Genomic DNA, 22,802 nt, shown 5'->3' with positions numbered 1-22,802 from the left:
TCCCTTTCTGCACCCTCCGAGCGCTCCTGAGCTAGCCCAGGGTGGAGGCACCTGCAGAGGGCGGTGGGCGGAGCCCGTAACCCTGGCCGGCACACGCCTGCTCACACCCAAGCGTCCCCACCACCCCACACCTCCCTCTGCACAGCTTGGATCTGTCACCGACTTGCTATTCCAGGCATAGCTAACTCGGGCGCAGCTGTGTGCTCACACGACGCAAGCACACTCACTCCCACCTCCCCACGCGAGGCACGAACCCTAAAAATACATGCAGCACAGCGGCCCTTCTGCCCAGAGCTTCTGAGTCCTCGGCATTGGCTCAGCGCCCAACCAGCCCTTGCCACTGTCCCTGCCTGTGCAGTCGCCAACCCCATCCATGATAAAACAAGCACTGGGCCACACGCGCCACGTAGCACAGATCTGGAGAGAGGAAGTCATGCCCGCCCTAGTCCCTGAGCCCTGGCCCCAGCCCAGCCCTGGGGTGGAGCCTGCAGGAGTGTGGGGGTTGCGCAGAGCTACTCACCGGGGGTCCGTCAGCGCCAGGCATTCCTGGGAGGCCTGGCTTACCCAGAGGGCCCTGGAACAGACCAGACACCCATGAGGAAATGCCCCAGCTCGCCTCTTTCCCCAGACCTGCCCACCCTTCGGTGTGGCCCCAAGGCTAAGCTCCAACACTTCCACCCCACGGGTACTGGTGCAGGTGTGAGCTGGGGGCACTTTCCTGTACCACTGCAGCCAGGCGAAGGGCCCAGGCCACAGTGTCATGGGTCCCCATCTTTGGGCATTTAAGCCCTTGGGCTTCTGAGCCACTTGGACCAGCCCTTGGAGGGATACACGCTGGTCCCCACTGTGGTGCTGTACGTGGCCTCACACACTGGGAGCCTGGGTCAGCCATGCACCCACTAGGACTCCCACTCTACCCCTACCCTACCCCAGGCAAGGCAGACCCGTGGGCCAGCTCCTTAGGGTCCCCGTGTCTAGCAAGACAGAGGCAAACCATGAAACTGAACACCAAACAAGGTGCCCAGCTAAACCTGAACTTTAGAGAAACAACAGGCTTCACAATCAACTAGGTGCCTTGTCCCTTTGTTGTTGCTAACTCTGGCATGCCTATCACAGCAGGAGGATGAGTGAGTGCATTTATGACGGAAGAGCCCCGATCTTCCTCCTGGCTGAAGTGCTTGGCTCCAAAGGGCTGAGCTCTGGGGCCTTCTGGAGAGCACCGGCACAGGCTCCAAGTGGGGCTTGGACCAGGGGGTGTGGCCACAGGCGGGTGGGCTGCCCTTCCCCCTTGCTCAGGCCCACTCACCTTCTCTCCTGGAGGACCGATGGCACCCTGGGGGCCTGGAAGACCCTGGGGGGACAGAGCCAGACAGCAGAGGTGAGGGCAAGGACAAGCTCCGGGCCCCCACCCCACCCATCTCCCTTCCAGCCCCTCCCGCACCCAGGCACCCACCAGGTTCTACTCCCCCAGGGACCAAGAGTGTCCAGTGACTCAGAGGGACTTATATCTGTCTGCCCTACCCTTGGCAGACGCCCCGGGCTACTTGGCCAACATCCACTTACCTGGGCACCAGGGTTACCCTGCTGTCCTGGGGGGCCGGGCTCTCCTTGGGGGCCCTGGGGGAAACAAAAGCAAAGCCCTTCAAAGGGGCTCAGGAACTGCGCCTCCGTCCCTGGCCACCCATCTGCTCTTATCTGCCCAGCAGCTAAACATGGAGTCAGAGTCCCTCCACAGAGGCCTAGCCAGCACTGGAGGCCATGGGACTGCTGCCCCAGCCCCTGAACCAAGTGGAGAAGTATTTCACTGAGCAGAAACCACTGGGGTACCCTCCTGCCTTAACGTTTGCAGTGCCCTTGGAATACACAGTGCCCAGAGGGAGCCTCACTGGCTGGGTCACCTGCTGCCAGCTCCTCCTGCAGGAAGGTGACCTCCCTGACCTTGAGGGTGCTGGACAGCCAGACTCCTGCTCCAGGGGCAGTGGGCTGGGGCTCACGTCCCATCCTGCTGTGACAGTGAGGGCCTCCCCAGCCCCACCATGGAGCCAGACCTTGGGACCCAGGACTCACCACATTGCCCTTCGGGCCCGGCTGACCATCCATACCCGTCACACCCTGAGATTCAAAACACACGTACTGAATGTAGACAAGTGAACAGTACTCGAAAAGAAGTCCCACTCAGACGCCTGCCACCTGTGGGACATCCTTGGGGGAGCGAAGGGCTGGCCCCAAGTCCCTTCCCTGAGCATCCACTTCTCTGCTCCAAGCCCTCAGCCAGCAGAGAGCTGAGCCGCCGGGCCCAGCACCACGGCAGGGGCGGGGTGGGGTGAGCTTGAGGGAGGCTGGGTCGAGGCCCTGCAGAGCCGCCCAGCCCTCCGGGAGAGGCCCACCCGAAGAATCCCCAGCGCCGGAGCTGGGCTGGAAGATGCCTCCTGCAGACTGTTTGTCACAGAAATAGGGGTGCTGCATGCCAGGAGGGAGGAGAAACGGCCTGGGTAGGTGGTGGGGCCAACCGCCCAGCCTCCACCTGTGCCCCACACTGGGCAGTCAGACCTGCAGTGTCCGCCCCACCGCCCCAGGGGTCACCAGCTAGGCGGCAAGGGCCCACATATGCCAAGAGGCAACAGCACTTACGGGGGGTCCTGGAGGGCCTGGGGGCCCCTTCGGCCCAAGCAGACCCCGTGGCCCCTGCAGGAGGAAAGAAAAAAGAAGGGTCAGAGGCCTGGAGCGCTGGTCCTCATCCCCTCCCCCAGCAATGGCAGGCCCTGCCTGGGCTCTCCCAGAGGCCACCATGAAGTGGCTCGGAGCAGGACCTAAAACTGACCGCATGGCTTTCCACGTTTCCTAGTGAGTCCATCCCTGGCCACAGCTGAGGGTGCCTGGCTTCACCCCAACTAACTAAAAGCAGGCTCCAGCTGCGGGCTCTGCATCCCCGTTAGCAGCGTCAACCTGGAAATAAGGACATTCTCCTGGTTGACAGAATTTACTACCTGGGAAAAGTTCCTCATTCCCACGTTTTCTTCAGCATCCCGTTCCTTTGAAAACTAAATAAACATGGGCCACCCAGAGAAGATCCGGGTCTTAGCCCCAGAGAATCTCAAATTCTGTGAGTGGGTTTGGAACCTCCTGAGCCCTAAAGTCACACCATTTGTCTCATTTATTTGAGCCTTCACTGTCCTGACCATTCTGCAGTAACTAAGGGATAAGATTAACCCCTTACGGCCCAGGACTCGGGTGGCCAAGGAGCCGCTGGGCCTCCTTACTGAATTAGAGGGGGGTTATCGGAATGGAGGGGCAGCCTCAGAAAGGCAAGCACCCTCTCCGCAAGGATACGCAGCCTTGCGGCTGGTTTCAAAGACGGAGGCGCTTGGGAAACAGGGCCAGGAGAGACGAGGCCTCCTCCGACAGGAGCTCAGGGTCTTGCTGGAGGCCGCCTCTCTGGCCACAAGCTGTCATTCCCTCCCCAGCAGCGAGGGGCTGTGTACAGCGGCCCAAGCACCGTGGAGCAGGCACAGCCCAAGACCCCTCCGGATGTCACCTTCTGCCACAGGGTGGCCCACATCTCCCGGCCCCGGGGGAAACAACCGAGCCTTTAACCAAAGCCCAGCGATTCCAACTGCCTTTAATTTCCGTAGAACCTTTCCATAGAAACCCTTCTCGCGTTCACCGCCTCTCAAGAGCTTCCTCTGTAATTTAATACCTCGGCGAGGAAATGTTTCTCGGAAGCTAATAACCCAGGAGGTACTGCTTGATGTGTGTTAAGGACAGCGGGGTGGCCGGATCCTCCTCAGGGGCTCCTCAGACACCCAGGGTTTAATTCAGCCCCAGACGGATGTGCATTCGCTGACCCCGCCCTCTCCGGCGCAGCGTGCACAATATTTCTCATCAATTAATGTCGCCAGATGCCAACAGCCGCCTGGCCGGCTTGGACAACGAGAAAAGAGGTTTCAGAGCTGCAGCCACTGAGAAGTAATTAGTGTCCTTGTGCCATGGAGAACGTGTGCTCGGGGCCTACATGCAAGTGGGCTGAGCAAAGTTTCTCCCTGTCAGGGCTGGGAAGGCACAGCCAGCAGGACGGGGCGGAGTGGCTGGCGCAGCTCTGTGACAGCCAGGGCCCCAGCCCACAGCAGCTGGGTGCCCGCAGGGGCAGGGAAGGCTGGGATGTTTTCCCTGCTGCCACCCGGCCCCGGGTGTGCTCCTCTGTTCTCTCCCAGGGCGAGGCCAGGACTGCACACCAGGCAGACCCTCTCACAGCGCCTGCTAGTCCTACTCCAGGGGCGGCCTCGCTGCGGCATGGTACCCACACTGCTGAGACCCAGACTCTCAGCCGTCGGCGCACCTACCGGCTCCCCGGGCAGCCCTCTGGGTCCAACTTCGCCATCATCACCCTGCGGAGGAGACAGCAGAGGGATCTCAGGGACGAGCTTCAGGGTGTAGACGCCCAGAGACGATGCCGCTCCACCGGCCACGCCGCAGGGCTCTGGCCGTGGCCAAACCAGCCCCTGACGCTTCCTGGTCCCACACCAGCAGGAAAGGCCTGGGAGACCCACCCCAGCCAGCCGCAGCTGCCTGGATCCCACGGGCCACCAGTGAGGCCCACGGCAGCCAGGCAGGAAAGTCACGGAACTCAAAGGTCTTGGTCACCCTCGTGAGTGACAAAAACTGGGACAGAAAGGCAGCAGGATGAGTCACAGGGCCCCTGGCCAGCACCTGCTGACCAGTGGGGGCCTGGGTCCTGAGCAGCCCAGGGGCAGGCTGTGCCAGTCCACACCTGGGGCTGCTGCAGCTCAGCTCACCACATGCCACCACTTTCTCCTGCCCCCAAAGGGTAGGCACACTCTGTGCATGCACACACAACACCTCCACACGTACACATGCGCAGGGCCACATGAGCATGCACACGCGCACACACACCTTTGTGTACATGTAAACACCCCAAACATGCACATATATACACACCCATGCACACACTAGCACACGTGGGCCCTCACACACAATTTCCTCCGAATCACGGAGCACAGGCATCTGGAAGGATCCCTCCTTATCGCGTCTTGGCCTTTGGCCCAGATCAAGTGTAGAAGGAGTCCTCCTCCCTTCCTCTCTCCTCCCCTCCTCCCCCTACAGCAGACTGTTGAGGCTGGCACAGGAGCCCTGCCAGGGCAGTGCCACAGTGGTGAGAACAGAAAAGCCCCTGCAGCCCGCTCCTCTGCACCCTGCCCACCGATCTCTTTCATTGTCCAGATGTTCTTAAGCCTCCACTAAGTACCCCAATGCCCAAAGACCCTGTGAGCAGGGTGTGTGGAGGAGGGGCCTAGGGATGCGCGTGGCAAGAACCGGGGCTCAGGAGCTGCGGAAGCGCCAGCTTTGGGGACAGCTTCCCTGCCCCACCTGCTCCATTCCAAATCCAGTCACTTGTCCCTCCCCACCTCCAGGGCCCAGGATAATTGCTTCCTGCAGCCTCGCCCTCCTCCCAGCTCCCGCTGGCACCCAGTGCACCCACACCTGCCACCTTCCTGCCACCTTCAGTGAGGTCTTTGAGATGCTAGCTCATTAAGCCTCCGCATCTCGCCCCTGTGGGCAAGGGGCACCTGCCTCCCGCAATTAGAGAGGCTCTGCCTGAGACCCATGGCAGGAGAGGCCTGCTCCCCTAGCGGAAGGGAGGGTGCCGCAAGGTAATGTGAGCATCTGTGTCTATCTCAGGAGCTCTCAGCGCCTCCCCAAACTGGAACCTTGGCTCCCCCTCTGCCCAGCCACCCTGCAGCAACTGGCCTCGCCCACAGTGTCCCCACCCAGATTCAAAGAAGAGCAAGCAGGCGGGTACACTGTAGGCAGGTCGGGTACGTACCCTTTCTCCATCCTCTCCCGGGGGTCCTGGTGGGCCAGAAGGACCAGGGTCACCCTAGGAAGTCAATCAGTGAGCGTCAGCCACACCTGAGCCGGGCACGGTGCTGCCTCAAGCACCCCTTGCCTTGTTCTCTAATTTTGACCCTGTAAACCCCAAGTCCTGTGAGTGTGGGGGCGGTTAGAGCTGAGGCCCGAGTCCCACCTAGATGGTCATATCAGGAGGCTGAGCAGCCCACAGGGTCCAGGGTGCTCCAGGCCTCTGAGCTGAGGCTGAGCCACCCAGCAGCACACCCACAGCCCTCCTACGCCTACTGTGTGCCTGCGCCTCACACACAGCTGGCGCTCAGTCCATGCCCCGCAGGCATCAGCAGCACTGGCGCTGAGCGGGGCTCTGCCTCACAGCTGCGTGGGTTGGTCTCACAGGACTCCCAGGGGTGCAGAAGAGGAAGCTCTGGGTGAACCCCAGCTGCCACTTCTCAGCATGCAGTGGAATGTAACGAGCGACTCCCACCGGCCTGATCCACAAGGGCGTGCTAGCATGTGCCTGAGTGCGCACACATGGGGGTGCATGCAGATGTGTGTGTGTGCATGTGTGTGTGTGCCCCGGTATGTATGCATGCCCCCATGTGGGCCCGTGTGTGTACAGTCATATGCGTCCATGTGCATGCATGTGTGTGTGTATGCACATACACAAGCGCCCGTTTGTCCCAAATGTGTCAAAACTGAAGGGAAACATCAAAGAAATCTGCTTCAAAGAAAGCAGGTCAGGGAGAAAACATCAGAACCAGCCCTTGCCACCCAGGGCGGGGGGACCAGGGCAGACATCCGGGTACTGGTCCCCGCCCCCCCTGACATGCGCAGGAGTTGAGGTTGTCCCCCTTCCTCAGCCACCAATGGCCAGCGTGTCTTTGGCAGCTCTGCCAATGGCTCCCTGAGGAAGGGGGAAGATGTGCCACTAGAAGGTGGCTTCCAGGTGGGGCGTGGCCCCAGAGCCCTGTGAGGCCCACGGGGGAGCGGCCTGCTGGGCCACGGAGCTTGCCGGCTGCAAGCTGCAGAGGAGAACGCTATTTGTTTCTGCTGACTTTCCTTCAGCAGAGGCAGTGTCTTACGGGTCAGCTCCTCGCCACCCCAAGAGTTGCCTGCAGAATCGCTTTGGAATGGAGGGGACTCCAACCCTATATATGCAACCAGGCTGCGTGGGAGCCCCCCGAGAAACCCCTGCCAACTCCAGGCACCCGACACTCACCCTGTGGCCCTTCTCGCCAGGCAAGCCAGCCAGGCCGTCGAAGCCGCGGTCACCCTGCAAAGACAACAGACAGCTGCATCAGAAGCCATGGCACAGCTGCCCGAGCAGTGGCCGCCCTCCTCTGGGCCACTGAACTGGACCCACTTGGCCTTGGTGGCCACTGGGTGGCCCCCTCACTGCAGCTCACCTCTTGAGTTCTCCAGAGCCCGCCTCTCATTGTGAGAGAGAGCCCCAGCTCCCTAAGCCCCAGCAGGGGCAGCTGCTGTCCCTGGCCTCAGGCCACGGGCACACAGGCTCTGAGTCACCAGCATCTCCAGTGGCTCCTGCACCGTTAGCGCACGTGCGTTGCCTCCCAGCGGGTGGGCATGGCAGCGGGCTCCTGCCTGTCCTCCGGCAAGCTGCAGCACAGCCAGCTCCCGGCACTCCACCAGTGCCAGCCTTCCCACGCCTCCCAGGCCTGCCTCGGGGTGACCCTCTTCCTGTCTCCCCGGGTCACCAGAGACCATCCTCTCTCAGGACTTAGGACCCAGGAGAGCGGTCCAGCCACCCCAGCAGGGCACAATGAGAGGAAATAGACGCCTGGCTTCCTTGGGTCACCAAGGCACCATCACCTCTGTCACCTCCCTGAGCCAGCAGGAGAGATGGCCCGTGGGTGGGATGAAGGTCCAGGCAAGGTCAGGGCACAGGGTGGACACGGGGACCACAGGGAGGGCACCCACCGGCCTAGGTCTGGCCCCATGCAGCGTGGGCCTGGTGCGCACTCACAGGCTATATCTGGCTGCTTGGCAACAGCCCAGACAACCTGCAAGCAGGTAAGAAGAGCTGCCCATTGCACACGAGAGCCACCTGGCCACCCTGCCAAGGCCATCCTGCCCCAAGCATGTGGCCGGACCACACGGGTGGCTCTCACAGTTGGGATTCCACCCCAGACTGCTCACCACCAGGTGACAGGAACAAGCTGCCCCTTAGAGAAAATGACCGTGGCTATCACTCACACTGGCCATCCCAGGGAGCTGACCCCAAGGAGCTGGCAGTGCCCACCATGACCACATTCAGGGCACAATCTACACGTGGGCTGCACAGTCACCATGGCAACAGGAATGATGTCGACCTCAGTGCCGGCCCCAGGAGGTGTGGGCGCAGCCTACCTTGGGGCCTGTTTGTCCGGGCATGCCTCTCGCTCCATCACTCCCAGCCCGGCCCTGGAACAGAGGAAGAGCACGGTGGTCAGCACGGGAGGCGGGCAGTTCACTACAAACAGAAGCCAGGGTGGACCGCAGCCCCTCCTGGCATCGGGTCTGCCAGAGAACGTGGGTCCCGAGCCCTGAGACTGCTCAGCACACACCAAGAGCAAGGTGCTGCTGGCCGCGTTGGGTGACCTGGCAGGGCGCCACCTGCCTCTGGACATGCCAGACCCTGCTGGAGCTGCCAGTCTCCAGCACCTCGCTCTGGACGCAGGGCGTGCTGCGGTGTGTGAGCGGCACCCTCCCCTACCCCTTGGCAGACAGGCGACAGGCTGCAGGCTCACGCGCAGGAGAAAAGCATCAACTAGTCCACCTTCAAGGAGACACTGAGGCCTTGAAAGGCTGTGCCTCCTCAGGCCACACAGGGCCCCAGGATGAGCTGTCACCTTGTCACCAGTGGCCATTCCCATGGCCACGCAATGGCCAAGGCCAAGCCCGCCACACCCAGCTAACTGGCCACAGGGCTGGCAGGCAGGGCCTGGAGGTTGAGGGTCCGCCACTAGGCCCCATGATCAGCGCAGGAAGAGCCCCAGAGGCGACAGGGCTCAGTCAGCCCCGGGACATTCCCCACACGGCCCTTAAGGAGGAGCACCCGACATCGAGCACCCGCATTCTACGTCCTGTGCAACCTGGTCAGACAGGCCTTGGCCCGTCAATGTGCCACCAGGCAAGAACACTGGGACAGCGGTCGGGGGTCTCCCAGGGTGACAGGCGGTGAAGACAGCACAGGAGAACAGCAGAGAAGAAAAACGAGAGGTACCCACAGGTCAGGAAGGGGACTAGAAGTGGGGGCTGTGTGGGGTGGGACTCCTCAGTGGACACACAGCCTGCAGGCACAGCCTGCCCCTGCATTGCTGTGGGCTTTAGACAGGTGGGAGGACCCACGCCGCGAGGCATCCGGATGGTCCACAGCCCCAGCACGGCTCCTTGGAGCCCACCCTCTTCTGCAGGCATCTCGGGCACACTGACTTCCTGGGGCCCTGGCACAGTCCCAGCTCTGCCACAATTTAAGTCAGCCACCTGTCCACGTATAAACCGCATGCACGACTCTCTTTCCTAATTTCGCCTCGCCCGGGCCAGGGCACCTCTGGGGACACTTAGCTGCGTCCACAGAGTCACATGGGAAAGCTACCAAGATCAAACTGTTTTCAGCGCCTGGCCCCAGATAACAGTCCTCTGGGCTGGTGACTCCTGAGCAGGGTTCCCAGGGTGCACCCTGTGGGATCAGCCTGTGCAGCCCCTGCCTGTGCCTCAGAGCGGAGGGCGTTGGCTGCGGGGGTCCCATGGGTCTGAGCAACATGGGGTTAACTGGGGCACCCCAACTGGCCAGGGTAGCTCTCACCATTCTGTAAATATGCACACTTCTAGGAGCTGGGGAGCCCCCAGGAGACTGACTCCCAACAGGAAATCCCAGGAGCAGACGAAAATCACTGTGCCTGGGCACGGATTCCAAACCAGGGCTGGGTCTGCAGCCCTGAGGCTGCCCACGAAACCCGGGCCATGGCTGAACCCAGGCAACGGGCTGGGCACCAGGGCCAGGTCCCGCAGACCGAGGGACCCAGCTGGCCCCACCCCACCTGATCACGGCCCCCAAGCACTCACCCGTCTTCCGGGCTTCCCTGATGGGCCAGGAGGGCCTTGGACACCTCGGGGCCCCTGCAGGAGAATCAGAAGACAGGGTCAGCATCCGCCCTTCTTCAGAAGCAAAGCCTCACCCCCACGCTCACTGGCTGAGCCTGACCCTCACTGTCCCAGCGCCAACACATGGCATCTTGGGAGAGGGCAAGGACAGGCTCCCAGCCAAGCCGGGCCCTGCTGCTCCAGGGCCCCAGTGACCGCCATTCCTGTTGCTTGTCTTCCCGAAGAAACGCGGCAAGAAGGGCCCTGCCACTCTGGTCCCCGGCCATGAGCAGGACAGCCCTGCCCTGCCGAGGGCGCACAGGGTGTCCACATACCTGAGGCCCCATGTCGCCCGGCTCGCCCTTCAGACCTCCGCTGCCAGGAGGGCCCTGTGGAAACAGCTCTGGATTAGCGTGCGCTCCACGAGGGCTGAGGGGAGGGGCGGGCTTGCACATGGTGGCTCACGGCATCCCACACCCCACCAACCCGCCCGGCCGCAGCAGAGCAGCTGGGACATCAACGGGATTCCGGGAGTTAGAGCCCCAGAGCTCTGGCTTGTTCTTGATGCTCCGGGTCATGTGAACTCCAGGTGCCAGGCTCCTGGGCTACGTGGCACACAGGTGGCTCCTCCTCAGGATGGCGGCCCGCGTCCCTCAGAGCCACCTCGAAACAGCGTGCACCCCAGGGTCCCAGGGGCCTGGGCCAGGAGAGGCCCGGGGAGAGACTGAGGCCAGGCCCAGGGGCAGATGCACAGCCCACCAGAAGCCCAGTGAGGTCAGACCTCACACTCTGGGAGGCCCGGACACCCTCAGGACCTGAGTGTCACTCTCGCACGCCATGTCCACCTCATGCCTCGAGGGCCCCGGAGAGAGTCGAGCCAAAGTCCTGGGGGGAGGGGGCAGAGCTGCATGCCCGGGGGCTTCCCCATGCCAGGGTTACCCTGACTCTGACACAGGCCCACAAGGAAAGAGGGGACCCAGCAAGACAGGCTCAGACCTGGTCCACAAGGCAAAGCCACAGGCAAGGGGGCTGTGGGGGGCTTGGTCCCTGGGGCGCCCCAGCCCCCGGCCCAGCAGGCCCTTGTCCCTCCAAAGGCTCAGCTCCACCCACCTGCAGCATCTTCACGGTGAGGGTGGCACCTGGGATCATGCGCCCTGCAGGGTGCTCGGGGCTCCCACTCTCCCCCCCAGCAGCCCAGACAGGTGGGGCTGCCTCCCAGACACTGAGACCCCTGAGCAGCCCTGAGCCAGAGCCACCCACCTGGACCCCCAGGAGGGGCTGGGCAGCACCCAGGGGCCACTCGTCCCCACAGCTGCACGACCACCGCATTGCGGGGGACACAGTGGGAACAGCCCCACCCAGGGCCCAGACTCACCATGGGGCCGGGCCTCCCTGTCAACCCCATCGGGCCGGCTGGTCCCCTCAGTGCCAGCTGCAGAGGAAACAGGAACACAGTGAGCTGCAGCCAGGAGGGAGTGGGCAGACAGGGCAGGAGAGGGGCAGGAGCTCCGGGAGAGGGCCGGGCGTCCTGCAGGGGCCCAGTGCCCACTGCAGTGAGACCGCAGCCCTGAGCCCGGGAGGTGGCCTCCCTCAGGGCAGCCAGGGCCACCCCACCCCGCAGGCTCTTCACTCCCCTAGGAGACCTACTGAGCCCTCTCAGCACTGGAGGGCATTGGGGCATGTGGGAGCCCACGTGGCCCTGGGCTCTCCATCCCCACCTAGCCCTCAGTGGTGGCTCCCTGCCACCACAGCTCAGCCCGGCTTCTGAGAGCCGGTCTGCCCTAGGCCTGTGAGCCTGCCCCTGCCGTTTCAGTTTTGGAAGGTTCTTTCACACTGTAAAATCTCCTCCTGAACCCATCACTGCCTCAGCTTCAGCTGAGACACACATGGAGGGAAAGGCCAGCTGACAGCCTGGGTCAATAAATCCAGGCGCAGGGGAAGGCCTGCCTGGTGTCACACTGTGTCACCAGCCTGTCCATTCTGCAGCAGCTGCTCAATACATAAGCTGCGCTGCGATCACCCACGACTCCATCCATCAGCACTGCACCAGCTGCGTGGCAGTGCACAACTACCCACCAATGAGGGATGGCCCGGCAGCCTCCCTGCACACCCACGGGGGCCAGCCCACTGCCCCCATCACCCCCTTGGCTAGCGGGAGCCACATCCACCAGAAATGCAGACACCAGCCTGATTCCCACGTCCTGGGAGGCTGAGACAGGAAGACTGCAAGTTCAAGCCTAGCCCAGGCAACCCACTGACTCAGTGAGAGCCTGTCTTCAAAATGAGGAACAGAAAAGGGGGAGGGCCGTGGGTGTGTTCAGTCCCCAATGCCACAAAGAGCAGTCCACTGCAGGCTGGTTCCCAGGAAGCAGCACCCCCCTTTGCATGCCACGCTCCCCAGGCCACAGGCCTAGGGCTCTCTGCCTACCCCAGGCATCCAAAGGAGCCACCCCACCAGTGGGTCTTCTCTGCTCCATCCAGGGCCCCAGTCTCAGCCTGCTCCAACCTAGGCATCCGCAAGCAGCAAAAGAAGGGCCCATCCAGCCCAGCAGGGGGCCTCACAGCCCTCACTGGGACAAGGGACGCTGCCCCCAAGTTTCCCAGGCTCACAGGGACCCAATGGGGCCCCGCCCTCCGGCCACACAGCTCAGGGGCCACTCTAGCGCTGCGGCTCTGCCCCTTGCAGCCCCGGGCCCTGCACCACTCACCCTGGCCTGCTGGAGGATGGCCTGGGCCTGGGACTCCTGGGCCGACACCATGGGGCCTTTGGAGCCTGCATCTCCACCACCTCCGAAGCGGAACTGGAAGAGGACGACAAGGGTCACTCGGGCATGACGTGGCATCTCCTGGGCCCTAGGACAGGCTCTAAGGGGACGCAGAACGCTGGCCACACCCACCCCGCATGCAGATGTCAGCCCCAGAGTCCCCCAAAACCCACCCACAGCCCTAGTGACAGCCAATGAGCACTGCCCTGGAAAGGGCACCCCGATTCCACACGGTCTGTCTGCTTGGGGACCTAAACAGAGCGCCTTTATCCAGGGCCCCAGGACAAGTGCCCACAGGAAGTGGCGTTCTTGCCTTCCCTTCCCGCGCCTAGGAGTTGCCTGAAGGGAGAAACCCTCACAGCCCCGTGGTGGCCCCGGCCCCCCAAGCCCGACCCTGCACCACACAGTCTTCTGGCCCCCTCCCCTCTCCTGATACGAAAACTACCCTGGGCGGTGGCTGGCCCGGCAGGTGACACTGGGGCCAAGGAGACTTTTCTCCTGGAAACACGGCCTCTCCCATGTTCGGGCCTCTGTGTACCCCCAAACGCACACACTCACCGGCAGCATGAGCATGGTCCCAGGTGGGCCAGGAAGGCCATCGGCCCCAGGAAGGCCAGGGCGCCCAGGTGGACCCTGGGGACAGAGAGAGGACACAGGTCAGAGCAGGACAGGGATGGTGCCAGGCCACAGTGGGGATGAGGACACCGGGGGCACGGCCTGTTGGAAACGGAATGGACCACAAGAGGCCCCCGGCCAAGGACTGCCCAGCCCGGGGGAAGTGCCTCAGGAAGGAGGGGCAGGGCAGCACAAGGGCCAGAGAGCAAGTCCAGCGGGGCCGAGGGCAGAGGGCCGGCCGTGGCGGTGCCTGTGACCCATGGTGCCCTGCCCCGGCTCCTCACCACACAGAAACACGAGCCAGGCTGCCCATCTGCCCGGCCCAGTGCCCATCCTTGGTCTGGCCCAGACAGATCCATCCCAGCAACTTCCAGGGTATTCAGGAAAGACCCCGCCCCCAAAGCAGCAGCCTGGCCTCTCAGCCAGGCCCAGGACAAGCATCTCTGGCAGGGCTCTGGCCTCAGGATGACGGGACCCAGAGTGACCGAGAGGCCTCACTTTTATTATCAGACTGTGTGGCCGGTCTGATCACACAGCGTGTCACCAGCGCAGGCACCTGGCTCCAGGGAGTTGGGGTCACTGTACACCCCAATGGCACTGACTCCTTGCCCATGACCATAGCCCGGCTAAGGCCAGGCGCTGGTGTCACAACTACCCAGCATCTGGTGTGCACCCAGACGGAGCACCGTGCTCCAGCCAGGAAGGATCTCTCCCGGAGGGCAGGACTCTTCTGGCCGGAGCTGAGCCATCCCGCCTTTCCCGCAATAGGCATTTTGGTTACAGAAGGGATACTCGCTCTCACGCAATGTGCAGGTGCCATAAGAATTTCTAGTGAGCAGAGAACAGCCTGCTCCTCCTGCAGGAGTCTCGGGGCTGCCATCCGTGTGTGCAGAGAAAGAGCCAGAACTCGGACTGGTGGAGTCTGGCACACGTGGTGCTCCGCAGGCTCGAGAGGCAGCCCCTCACCTGCAGCACTGCGACCGTCCTGGCCCCACACTCCTCACACCACCCGTGGCCTGTTTATGTCACTGCCCTTGTTCTCATGGTCTGGGGGGCTTTGCGTAACCCCTCCTCGGTGGACGGGACCAATGGTGCCGTGATGAACACTCTGCCAGGCACCCGCCAGGCAGGCTCCAGGAGCACAGCAGCTGGCCACAGCCTGGGCCTCGCCTTGCTAATGGGCACTGCCAACGGCCCCTGCCTGCCGCACTGGAAAGATTTCCAGAGGACAAAATCCTGTTCACAGACCAAGGACCCAGGCCGGGAGGGCGGCTCAGGGGAGCAGCCCTGGCCCGGCACACGCAGGGCCCTGGCCTGCATCCCAGCACTGCACGCATACGTGTGTGCACACACCCGCACAGGCGTGTTTTACAGTCCAGGCTTTCTCTGGGAAATGGAATGGTCCCAGCCGCAGCAGAACTGATACCAAGCCGCACCCCCAACTTAAGACTCGAGGTTCCCTGCTCCTGGGAAAGAGACTGTCTGCGACGTATGTTCGCCGTGTGTATGTGCAGGTACCTGCGCACCGTGTAGCTGTGCACATACACATGCACACATCCACACATACTTGTGTGTGTTGTACACATGTGTGCACAGCGCACTCCCATTCACACGGGCACTGGGGCCAGGGATCACTCTGAGGGGGGCCTCACCCAAGCCACGTGGGAACAAGGAGCTGCCTGTAGCGTGCTGGTCGTCTCCATCCCTAACCTCAGGAGCACCCCAAAGCCCATGCAACAGTCTAGCCGCACGAATGCTCCCAGACCCCGACTTCTGGTTTTGCCAACTGACCCTTCACAAACCTCTGCAGGAGCTCTTGCTCCACCTCTCTCGCCCAGGGAAGACCCCACCTGTTCCATGTCCCAGAGGGATGACCACTGCCCCTGTCCACTCACTGGGGAGGTTTGTGGTGTCACTGTGATTGGCAGCCGCGCAGCCCCATCGGTCCACGGGCAACACCCATGATACCCAGCAAGCCAGGAAGCCCTGAGAAATGCTGCTGGGGGTTCAGGGGCCTATGCACCCGGAGACCTGGGCCTGCCCCACACGCCCTGCGTTCCTCTCCTCTGCAGCTCCCTGTGGACTCCTAATCCTAAACTCACCCAGTGCTCATTAATTAACCAGCAGCAAAAAACCAAAAACTATATAAAGGGAAAGGAAAACAGATGAACCCAGAGGCTGCAATGTTCCAAGGCGCCACCAGGGGTCAGGGGGCCCTCACAGCCTGTGAGGAGGCCGAGGACAGGGGACCCCTGAGGACAGGGTATCCAGGACTCGAGCACGGCCCCAGGGACAGCCACCCTCTTACCCTCTCTCCAGGGTCGCCCGCTTGGCCAGTGGGACCTGTGGTTCCTGGAGGTCCTGGAAGACCCTGGAATTAAAAAGAAAATCAAGATACAAGTAGAGGCAGCCACGGGCACAGCTGAGCGGAGTGGGCAGAGGCCCCTCAGGGGCACCAGCGGCAAGTCCTTCTCCCTTCCCCCGGGGTGCTCAGGGTGCCCCCACAGCCCCTCCCCCAAGACACAGAAAAAAGCCCCCGACACTCACGGCGGGTCCTTCCGGGCCGGGCGGCCCCTCAATGAGCATGCCCTGCAAGACAGAGGGTGCGAGGCCTCAGGTCCCCAGGTCCTGTGTCCCAGGCCACAGGAAAGGCAAAGGGGAATCACAGCCCTGGAGGCAAAACTGATGCTCTCTGGACCATCTTTGACAGTGCGTGGCCCCCAGAAACGTGGCCTGCTTCTAAGCAGAGAATGGATTCCCGGGGAGGGGGCATGGGGGGCGTGCGGGGCTGCTGTGGGAGCCGGCCCATCCTCCCCTGCCCAGCCCCCAAGGCTCCCACCCAGCCAGAGGCTCCGTGTTTACACAGCTGTGCGCCTGAGGGAGAGCCCTGCGTGCGAAGCGCAGGGGCACTGGTGTGTTCCTCCAGGGCCGTAATCCCAGCTCCCCGCTTCCTGCCTGGCCAGGCAGCTGAGAGATTCAGTCACTGAGCAGGGATTAAGTGAGGGCCTGGGGGACCCCAGCTGCCTTCCCGGACACACACGCTGCATCCTGGGGAACCGGGGCAACACTGGCCGGGACCTCAAGCGAGGCCAAGCCTAGACTATGCCAGGTCGGCGTGGCAAGGAGGCGGGAACAAAGGGGCGGGCGAGCCCGAAGGGAGGCCCCGACCCCTGCAGCCCTGGGCCGCGCCCACCCACCCTGTCACACATCCCGAGTCAGTCGGGGACGAGCCGTGGCAGGAGGGCACTTAGCTGCCAAGAGGGCACGGGGCATCGGTGGTTGGGCGCTAGGTCCTTGTACCTCACAAACACACACAGCAAGGGTGGAACTGTCCACCTGCCTGACCAGAATGACGACCTTGTGTGAACTCGCACAGGGTGAGAGCCTCAAAGTGTCACGTTATCTTGTCACCTTAAGGACGCACGATCCGAAGACGTCGAGCAAAAGAAAGACCTCAGACTTTCCCGAACTCAAACCAACTCTAGAAGTGAACGCCTCACATATAAACCAAACACAATGAACAGCAAAGGGGAGCAAGTGGAGCTCAGGGGCCCCCGGATCCTCCTAGGGAAGAAGCCCTTGAGGACTTCCTGTTCCTGACTGGTCAACCTGACATCTTACTGCTCAGCAGGTCCTCAGCCTTCTAAGGCTAACAAGCCCCAGGGGGCGGGAACGAGACAGCAGCTCCATCCCACGCCCACGGCTCTGGGGACAGAAGCTGCAGCGCCCGCGTGTCCCAGGGGCTCCAGGGCAGTGAGGACGTGAGCCAGCCTCCGACACAGGCGGGGCTGGGGAGGTCTGCAGCAGGCTCCCAGGACCAGACCACCTGCTCCAGGCAGCCAAGACTCTGAGGACAGCCGGCGACACTCCAGTTAAGACAGCAGCTGGGCCTGGGATCTCTCCAGGGACACTGGCCAAAGCTTGGGCAGAGGCTCTGAAGGGACTGGGAGCTGGGAGGAGGCAAATGCAGGCACAGTGGGGTCTCCATCCCTCCCTGACTGCCCCCAGATGTCCTTTGTCCCTGGTGAGGACAGGATGGGTGCCCAAGAGGCCCAGTGCTCGTGTGGGCCTTGGCCAAGCTCCACTTCCTGAGTGCTGCGCTCAGGCCGCCCCGGCCCTCTCCAAGCCCTCCTCACTCCCAGAGCCCGAACCCCACTTCCACATGCACTCAGCTCCAAACAAGGGGACAAGCCCAGGACCCCACAGAGCCCTGGCCCCTGTCCTTTCTTAGGATCTCATTTTCTTCCCAGGGAAGACTCCACTTTCCCTGAAGCAAGAAGGACATCGTAAAAGGAGCCCCAAGTCAGCTGGAGGCCCTGCCTGTGTCGGAAGCTGGCTCACGTCCTCACTCCCCTGGAGCCCGTGGGACACGCGGGCACTGCAGCTTCTGTCCCCAGAGCCGTGTGGGTGTGGGATAGAAAAGCCCAGCACCCAGGGGAGACGAGTGGGGCTGGACCAGGGAGGCCACTTCTGCCACAGATATCTCCAGGCAAACCCAGGACTGGTGTCCTGCTACCATATTCTGGCAGAAGAGCCTGCCCCCACCCAACGTCGCCTTTCCAGACTTGGGGCTATCGGTTTCCCATGGGGCTGGACAAGGGACCTCTGGAGGTGGCCTGAGCCTCACACCTCCACCTGCCCTGACTCCTGGGCTGCAGAGAGCTCTGGTAAGGGGTGCTGGTCTGGGAAGAAGGGGAACAGATCTGGCGCTCACAGCCCATGGGGTGACAGGTCACACCCCTGTCAAGGAACATGGTGCAGCTGGCCCACTTCTGCCCCAGCACCCCACACAGCGGGGCGTCCAGTCCGCCTGTCCATGGACTTCACACAGATCAGAGAGAGGAGGGCTCACTGCACTCCACCACCCGCCAGGCACCTGAAACCTTCCCCTTCCCGCAGGAGGGTGAGGCCATGCAGTGACTTCTCCTTCCCTAGAGTCCCTGGACACCAGTCCTAGAAGGAGAATGACAACCTAGCAGGCCTAGAGCCCAGCCCTGGTGCAGGACACGCTCCTCCTCCCGTGGCACTTAGGTGGCCCAGCAGGTGGACCCAGGTGGCAGCTCCCCTGACACGGATGCCCTCCAGGCCTGCTGCAGGCCCATCCCCAGGCTGCTCACACGGTTTTATCTGGCAGTTCAGGCCCCAGCGGGTAGCTCTGAAGCCACAAGGTAGAGCCTGGGCCCCCAGCCAGGCCACAGCATGGCCTCCTCAGCGAGGAGGGCAGCCAGCGCCAGGCAGCTGTGCTCCGGACTCACAGACACGCCTGTAAGTGTCCCTGGGAGCCTTCCCACCCTTGCTGCCCGACACAGGGGCACCTGAGTTCCGATCCGTGCCCTTCACCCAAGCCCTCCACCACCCCGGGGGTCCCCGCCAAGCCCTGGCATGGCCCACCAATCCAGGCACCCCCCCGACCATGCCCGTCTCCCACGGCGAATGTGCCAAGACGTGCAGGAAGTGTTCTTACCGGCTCGATGGTGGCCGGCTCTCCCTTCTGACCCTTCTCGCCCCGGGGCCCTCCAATCTGCGGTGGGGAGTGCAGGAGAGACAAGGACAACAGAGGTCCAGGTCACGCGACGCTGGCAGCACCAGTGCTCCCGCCCCGGGACACCCCCCACAGGCCTCGCAGCACCAGGCTGGGGGAGACCGAGGCCAGAGGGCCGGAGGCCTGGGAGCTCAGGCACAGTCACCATCGCGGTCACGTCCGCAGCATCTGAGAGCGCCCCCGTGCGGGCCCCTGCCCTGCCCACGCTGCCCATGTGGAGCTGTGCCGCTCACCCCTTCGTAGATGGTGTCCTGGTTTGCAGGCATGCCGGGCCCTATCTCCGACGGGGAGCCGTTGGAGTCAGAGTCAGGGTTGAAGTAAGGGTCGTAGTAGCTCTCCTCCAGGTTCTTGATGGTTTCCTCCGTGAACTCGCTGTCCAGGTCATCAATCCCTTCCCCTGGGGACGGAGCCGGCTGTAGGGGCACAGGACGGAGTGGCGAGTCACCCAAGTAAAGGGCAGCAGCACAAGCACGCCACTCCGCCATGTGGGCACCTGACACCCCTTCTCAGCGCTCAAGGCCAGCAGCTTCCGACCCACAAGACGCCAGAGCTGCAGCCAGAAGCCCCTCCTTTCTCCTCATCTTCCCAGGGACTCTCCCAAAGCACGGTACCGAGCTAGCAGGCCAGGATGTGGCCCGTCTCTCCGGGGAGGTCTGCATCAGGCAGAGCGCCACCTGGGGCCCCAGAGTCCAGGATCAGGGTTCTGTACGACCGGCTGCCACCCCCCACCCCCGGCAGTGGAGGACAGTGCCACACAGGGCTGCGATGGGCACTTGCTCTGAGCCATGTGCCGGTGACACTCTCCCTTAGCTGAGAACCACAGCACCCTGGAGAGGCTGCACTGCAGGTCCCACCATGGGAGCCCGAGCTCCAGGGGGCGGAGCTTTCCAACATCTCGGTCCTGACCAGTGCTGCCCAGCCTCGCCCTATCCGCCCTTATCCAGGTCCCATGCCCTGGCACAGGTGGGGGCTCCATAAGAGGCACCTCCTCATCTGCCCGCACCTGATCCCGAGGCCCCCAGGACCAGGGCATTCTGCCCACTTGCCAGCTTGGTGACAAAAGGGGCCAGCCTGAGAGCCACTCAGCAAGCGAGGGCACCAAACACAGCCGCCCCACCCTCACCACGTGCTAAGGCCCAAGAACTGGGGTGTGGTGGCCGCTTGCAGACACCCAAGGTGAGAGGCAGAGACCAGAAATCTGGGCCCCCCACCACGGCCCCCCAAGCCAATGGAGAGGAAGGAAATTACATTGGAGCTGTTGGAGCCAGCTGTGGCACTTGTGGGGACCTCAGCTGGCATGTCGGGGTCGGTGGGCTGCTCCGGGTTCTCCACACCCTCGCCGTAGTTGAGGTCCTCGTACGGGGAGGTGTAGTACTCGTCGGGGGGCACATAATCATAATCTTCCTCCCCACCAGCCCGCTCGCTGGTCTCGGGCACCGAGTCAGGCACTGAATCAGGCGCTGTAGGGGCTGCTGTGGGGGGTAGCGTGGGGTCCTGGAAGCCAAAGGGAGAGAAGCAGTCAGGAAGCCCAGGCCTGGGGCACCTCAGGGTTCCAGCATGGGGTCTCTGCACACATAGGTGGGCGCCACAGCCCAGCCAGCGTCCAGCCGAGCCCTGGGGACTCGGGGAGAGAGGCAGTCTGGGGCACAGAGAGACTCCAGGAAGACTCCAGCAGCAGATCACACAGCGAAGCTACAAAGCTTCAGTAGGCCTGGGTTGTTAGAGCAACAGGACACGGGGTCATTGCACCCTGGACAGCCCCCAACACACAAATCCACATGTGTTCACACATGCAGGGCCAGATGAGCTGGACACACATGCGCGTGTATGCACACGCATGCACACACACACACACACGCACACGCCAGCCCTGCCCACTCCGATGCGCTGCTGGGCGCAGGCCGCATGGGGTTGCGCTGTGGCCCACACACCCTCCACCCGTCCTTCCTCTCCAGGGAGGGAGATGGCCAAGCAGAGGGGACCCTGCAGTGAGCTTCCGGCGGCACTGGGACCCAGATGAGACCCGGGCTCGCCCAGGCCTCTGCCCAAGGCCTCGCAGCAGGCGGATGCAGAGGGGAGCCAGTGCCCAGCCACTCCCTGTCCAGCGGCCCCTCCCCACTCCCCTGCTCACCTAAGTGCAGTGGGCCTTGCCCCCACCCACCACGCCTCGCCCTCTACCAGGTATAGCCTCCACAGTCCCACCCGGCCCTGCTCCTGGCCTCAGGGACGCGAGCCCCGCCCATCCCGGGCTCTGCCAGACCTCGGGAATCTCCGAAGTTTCTCTCGCAGCTTCCACGGGCTTGCTGGTGGTGGCAGGCTCCTTGCCCGGGTCATCGGGGTCCTCGTAGTAGGGATACTCGTAGTAATAGGTCTCGCCATCGCCTTCTCCGTCTGGGTACTGAAAGCAAGTATGGCCCGTGAGGTGGGTACGGTGTGAAGGGGGGACCCCGGCCTGCCAAGCCTGCACCCCTGAGATGTGGCACGGACAGCTGACGCCAAGGCCTGCCTGGCCCAGCCCGTGCTGCCCAGGTTCTTGGGTCTTGTTCTTCCCTCCTCAGCACCTTGGGAAGCCGGGCCGGGCAGGGACCTAAGGCCCTGGGGCGGAAGCTAGAGAAAGCCAGACACTTTAAGGTCAGGCTCTGACCCGCTAGAGCTCATATCAGGCAGCCCAGCCAGTCACGGCGCCTGCGTGGCCCAGCAAGACCCCGACCTTCCACTCAAACCCCAAAGGCCCTTCTCAGCTCAGAAGTACGCTTCCCAAGAATTGGGCCTGGCCTGGCCAGCAGGGAGCTCCACCCAGCCCTGCCCTGGGACTCGAGGGGCTCATGGGGGTCCAGAGTGCAGCCAAGGCCATAGGACATACAGCCTTGTGAAAGCCAGCACACCTTTTGAACTGAGAAAAGGGAGCGACGGAGAACCGAGAGTCCAGCAGGACAGGGTGGGGGCTCACTTCCAGGGTCTCAGAGAGAAGGGTCGATGGAGGACACGAGGTCCCGCTGGGGCCCACAGGGAGGGCAGAAGGGGAAGGGGCTGGGGCAGAGCAGGAGGAAGGATGACGGGGCCACAGCACAAGGACACTCAGGAGGAGCCTGTCCTGCAGTCACCGCCCCTCGGGGAATCAGAGGGGAGGTCACCTACACTAGCTGGTCCTCAGAGCACCCCAGCTACAAGCTCGGGCATCCGGCCAGCAGCACAGTCCCTGAGGCCCCACGGTGACTCTGCCCACAAAGCTCCAGAGAGACTAGAGCCAGGACAGGCAGGATATACCCGGCAGGGCCCCAAAGGACTTGCTCAGAAAGCTAAAGGACAGCGTGCCCTGGCTGACGCCACCACCCTAGGGAGCCCTGTTTGGTAAACTGAGGCAGATCCTGAAGTTTCTCTCCAGAATCCATTCAACTCCTCGCCCCAAGGGTCCATGTAAAACTTGCCCCCGGCTGTTCTTCACGAGTATCCTTCCCTCCAGACCCATCCTGGGGGTCTGACCACACTCCCCCCCCCTGAGCCCAGCCAGAGCTGACTCACATATTCATCTGGGTTGGGGTCCTGAGACTGGGGGGTGTCGGGGACTGCGGTGTCACAGTCAGGACTGTAGTGCTCACAGTAATCGTAAGCTGCCCGGTGGTCTGAGACGAAAAGCAACTGCTGGATGTCACCCTGGAAAGGGACAAAAGTTCATGAGTGCACAGCACAAGGAGCCCACATGAGGGTGGAGAGCAGTGCAGGGCACCAAGCCTCAACCCAAGAGCAGCACATCCTGACAGCCGGTTTCCCATCTACTCATGCACCCATGCATCCACCCATCCATCCCTCCCTCCACCCTTCCTTCTATCCATCTATCCATCCATCCATCCATCCCCCCACCCTTCCTTCTATCCATCCATCATCTATGCATCCATCCATCCATCCCCCCACCCTTCCTTCTATCCATC

The 22,802-nt window shown here is 62.8% G+C and overlaps 1 protein-coding gene across 3 annotated transcripts in view; it reads right to left on the bottom strand.

Moving 5' to 3' along the window:
* Col5a1 (collagen type V alpha 1 chain) overlaps positions 1-22,802 on the bottom strand; it is a 119,597-nt gene that overhangs the window by 49,526 nt on the left and 47,269 nt on the right. For all 3 annotated transcript variants that reach the window (XR_002817924.1, XM_004640415.2, XM_023700506.1), the window contains exons 5-25: positions 22,396-22,527; positions 21,134-21,271; positions 20,122-20,367; positions 19,107-19,286; positions 18,796-18,852; positions 15,879-15,920; positions 15,640-15,702; positions 13,275-13,349; positions 12,660-12,752; positions 11,327-11,383; positions 10,287-10,340; positions 9,934-9,987; positions 8,236-8,289; positions 7,088-7,141; positions 5,843-5,896; positions 4,341-4,385; positions 2,632-2,685; positions 2,068-2,112; positions 1,564-1,617; positions 1,307-1,351; positions 521-574 (exon numbers count right to left, since the gene is read on the bottom strand). Coding sequence is in view for 2 of the 3 variants with exons in the window: in XM_004640415.2 (XP_004640472.1) it covers positions 521-574; positions 1,307-1,351; positions 1,564-1,617; positions 2,068-2,112; positions 2,632-2,685; positions 4,341-4,385; positions 5,843-5,896; positions 7,088-7,141; positions 8,236-8,289; positions 9,934-9,987; positions 10,287-10,340; positions 11,327-11,383; positions 12,660-12,752; positions 13,275-13,349; positions 15,640-15,702; positions 15,879-15,920; positions 18,796-18,852; positions 19,107-19,286; positions 20,122-20,367; positions 21,134-21,271; positions 22,396-22,527 (1,650 nt within the window). In the remaining variant the exon portion in view is untranslated. The remainder of the gene's footprint in view (positions 1-520; positions 575-1,306; positions 1,352-1,563; positions 1,618-2,067; positions 2,113-2,631; positions 2,686-4,340; positions 4,386-5,842; positions 5,897-7,087; positions 7,142-8,235; positions 8,290-9,933; positions 9,988-10,286; positions 10,341-11,326; positions 11,384-12,659; positions 12,753-13,274; positions 13,350-15,639; positions 15,703-15,878; positions 15,921-18,795; positions 18,853-19,106; positions 19,287-20,121; positions 20,368-21,133; positions 21,272-22,395; positions 22,528-22,802) is intronic.

This window comes from Octodon degus, unplaced genomic scaffold (genome assembly GCF_000260255.1).
Source record: "Octodon degus isolate 3935 unplaced genomic scaffold, OctDeg1.0 scaffold00123, whole genome shotgun sequence".
NCBI classification, from domain to species: Eukaryota; Metazoa; Chordata; class Mammalia; order Rodentia; family Octodontidae; genus Octodon; species Octodon degus.
This window is presented reverse-complemented; position numbering and strand designations above follow the sequence as displayed.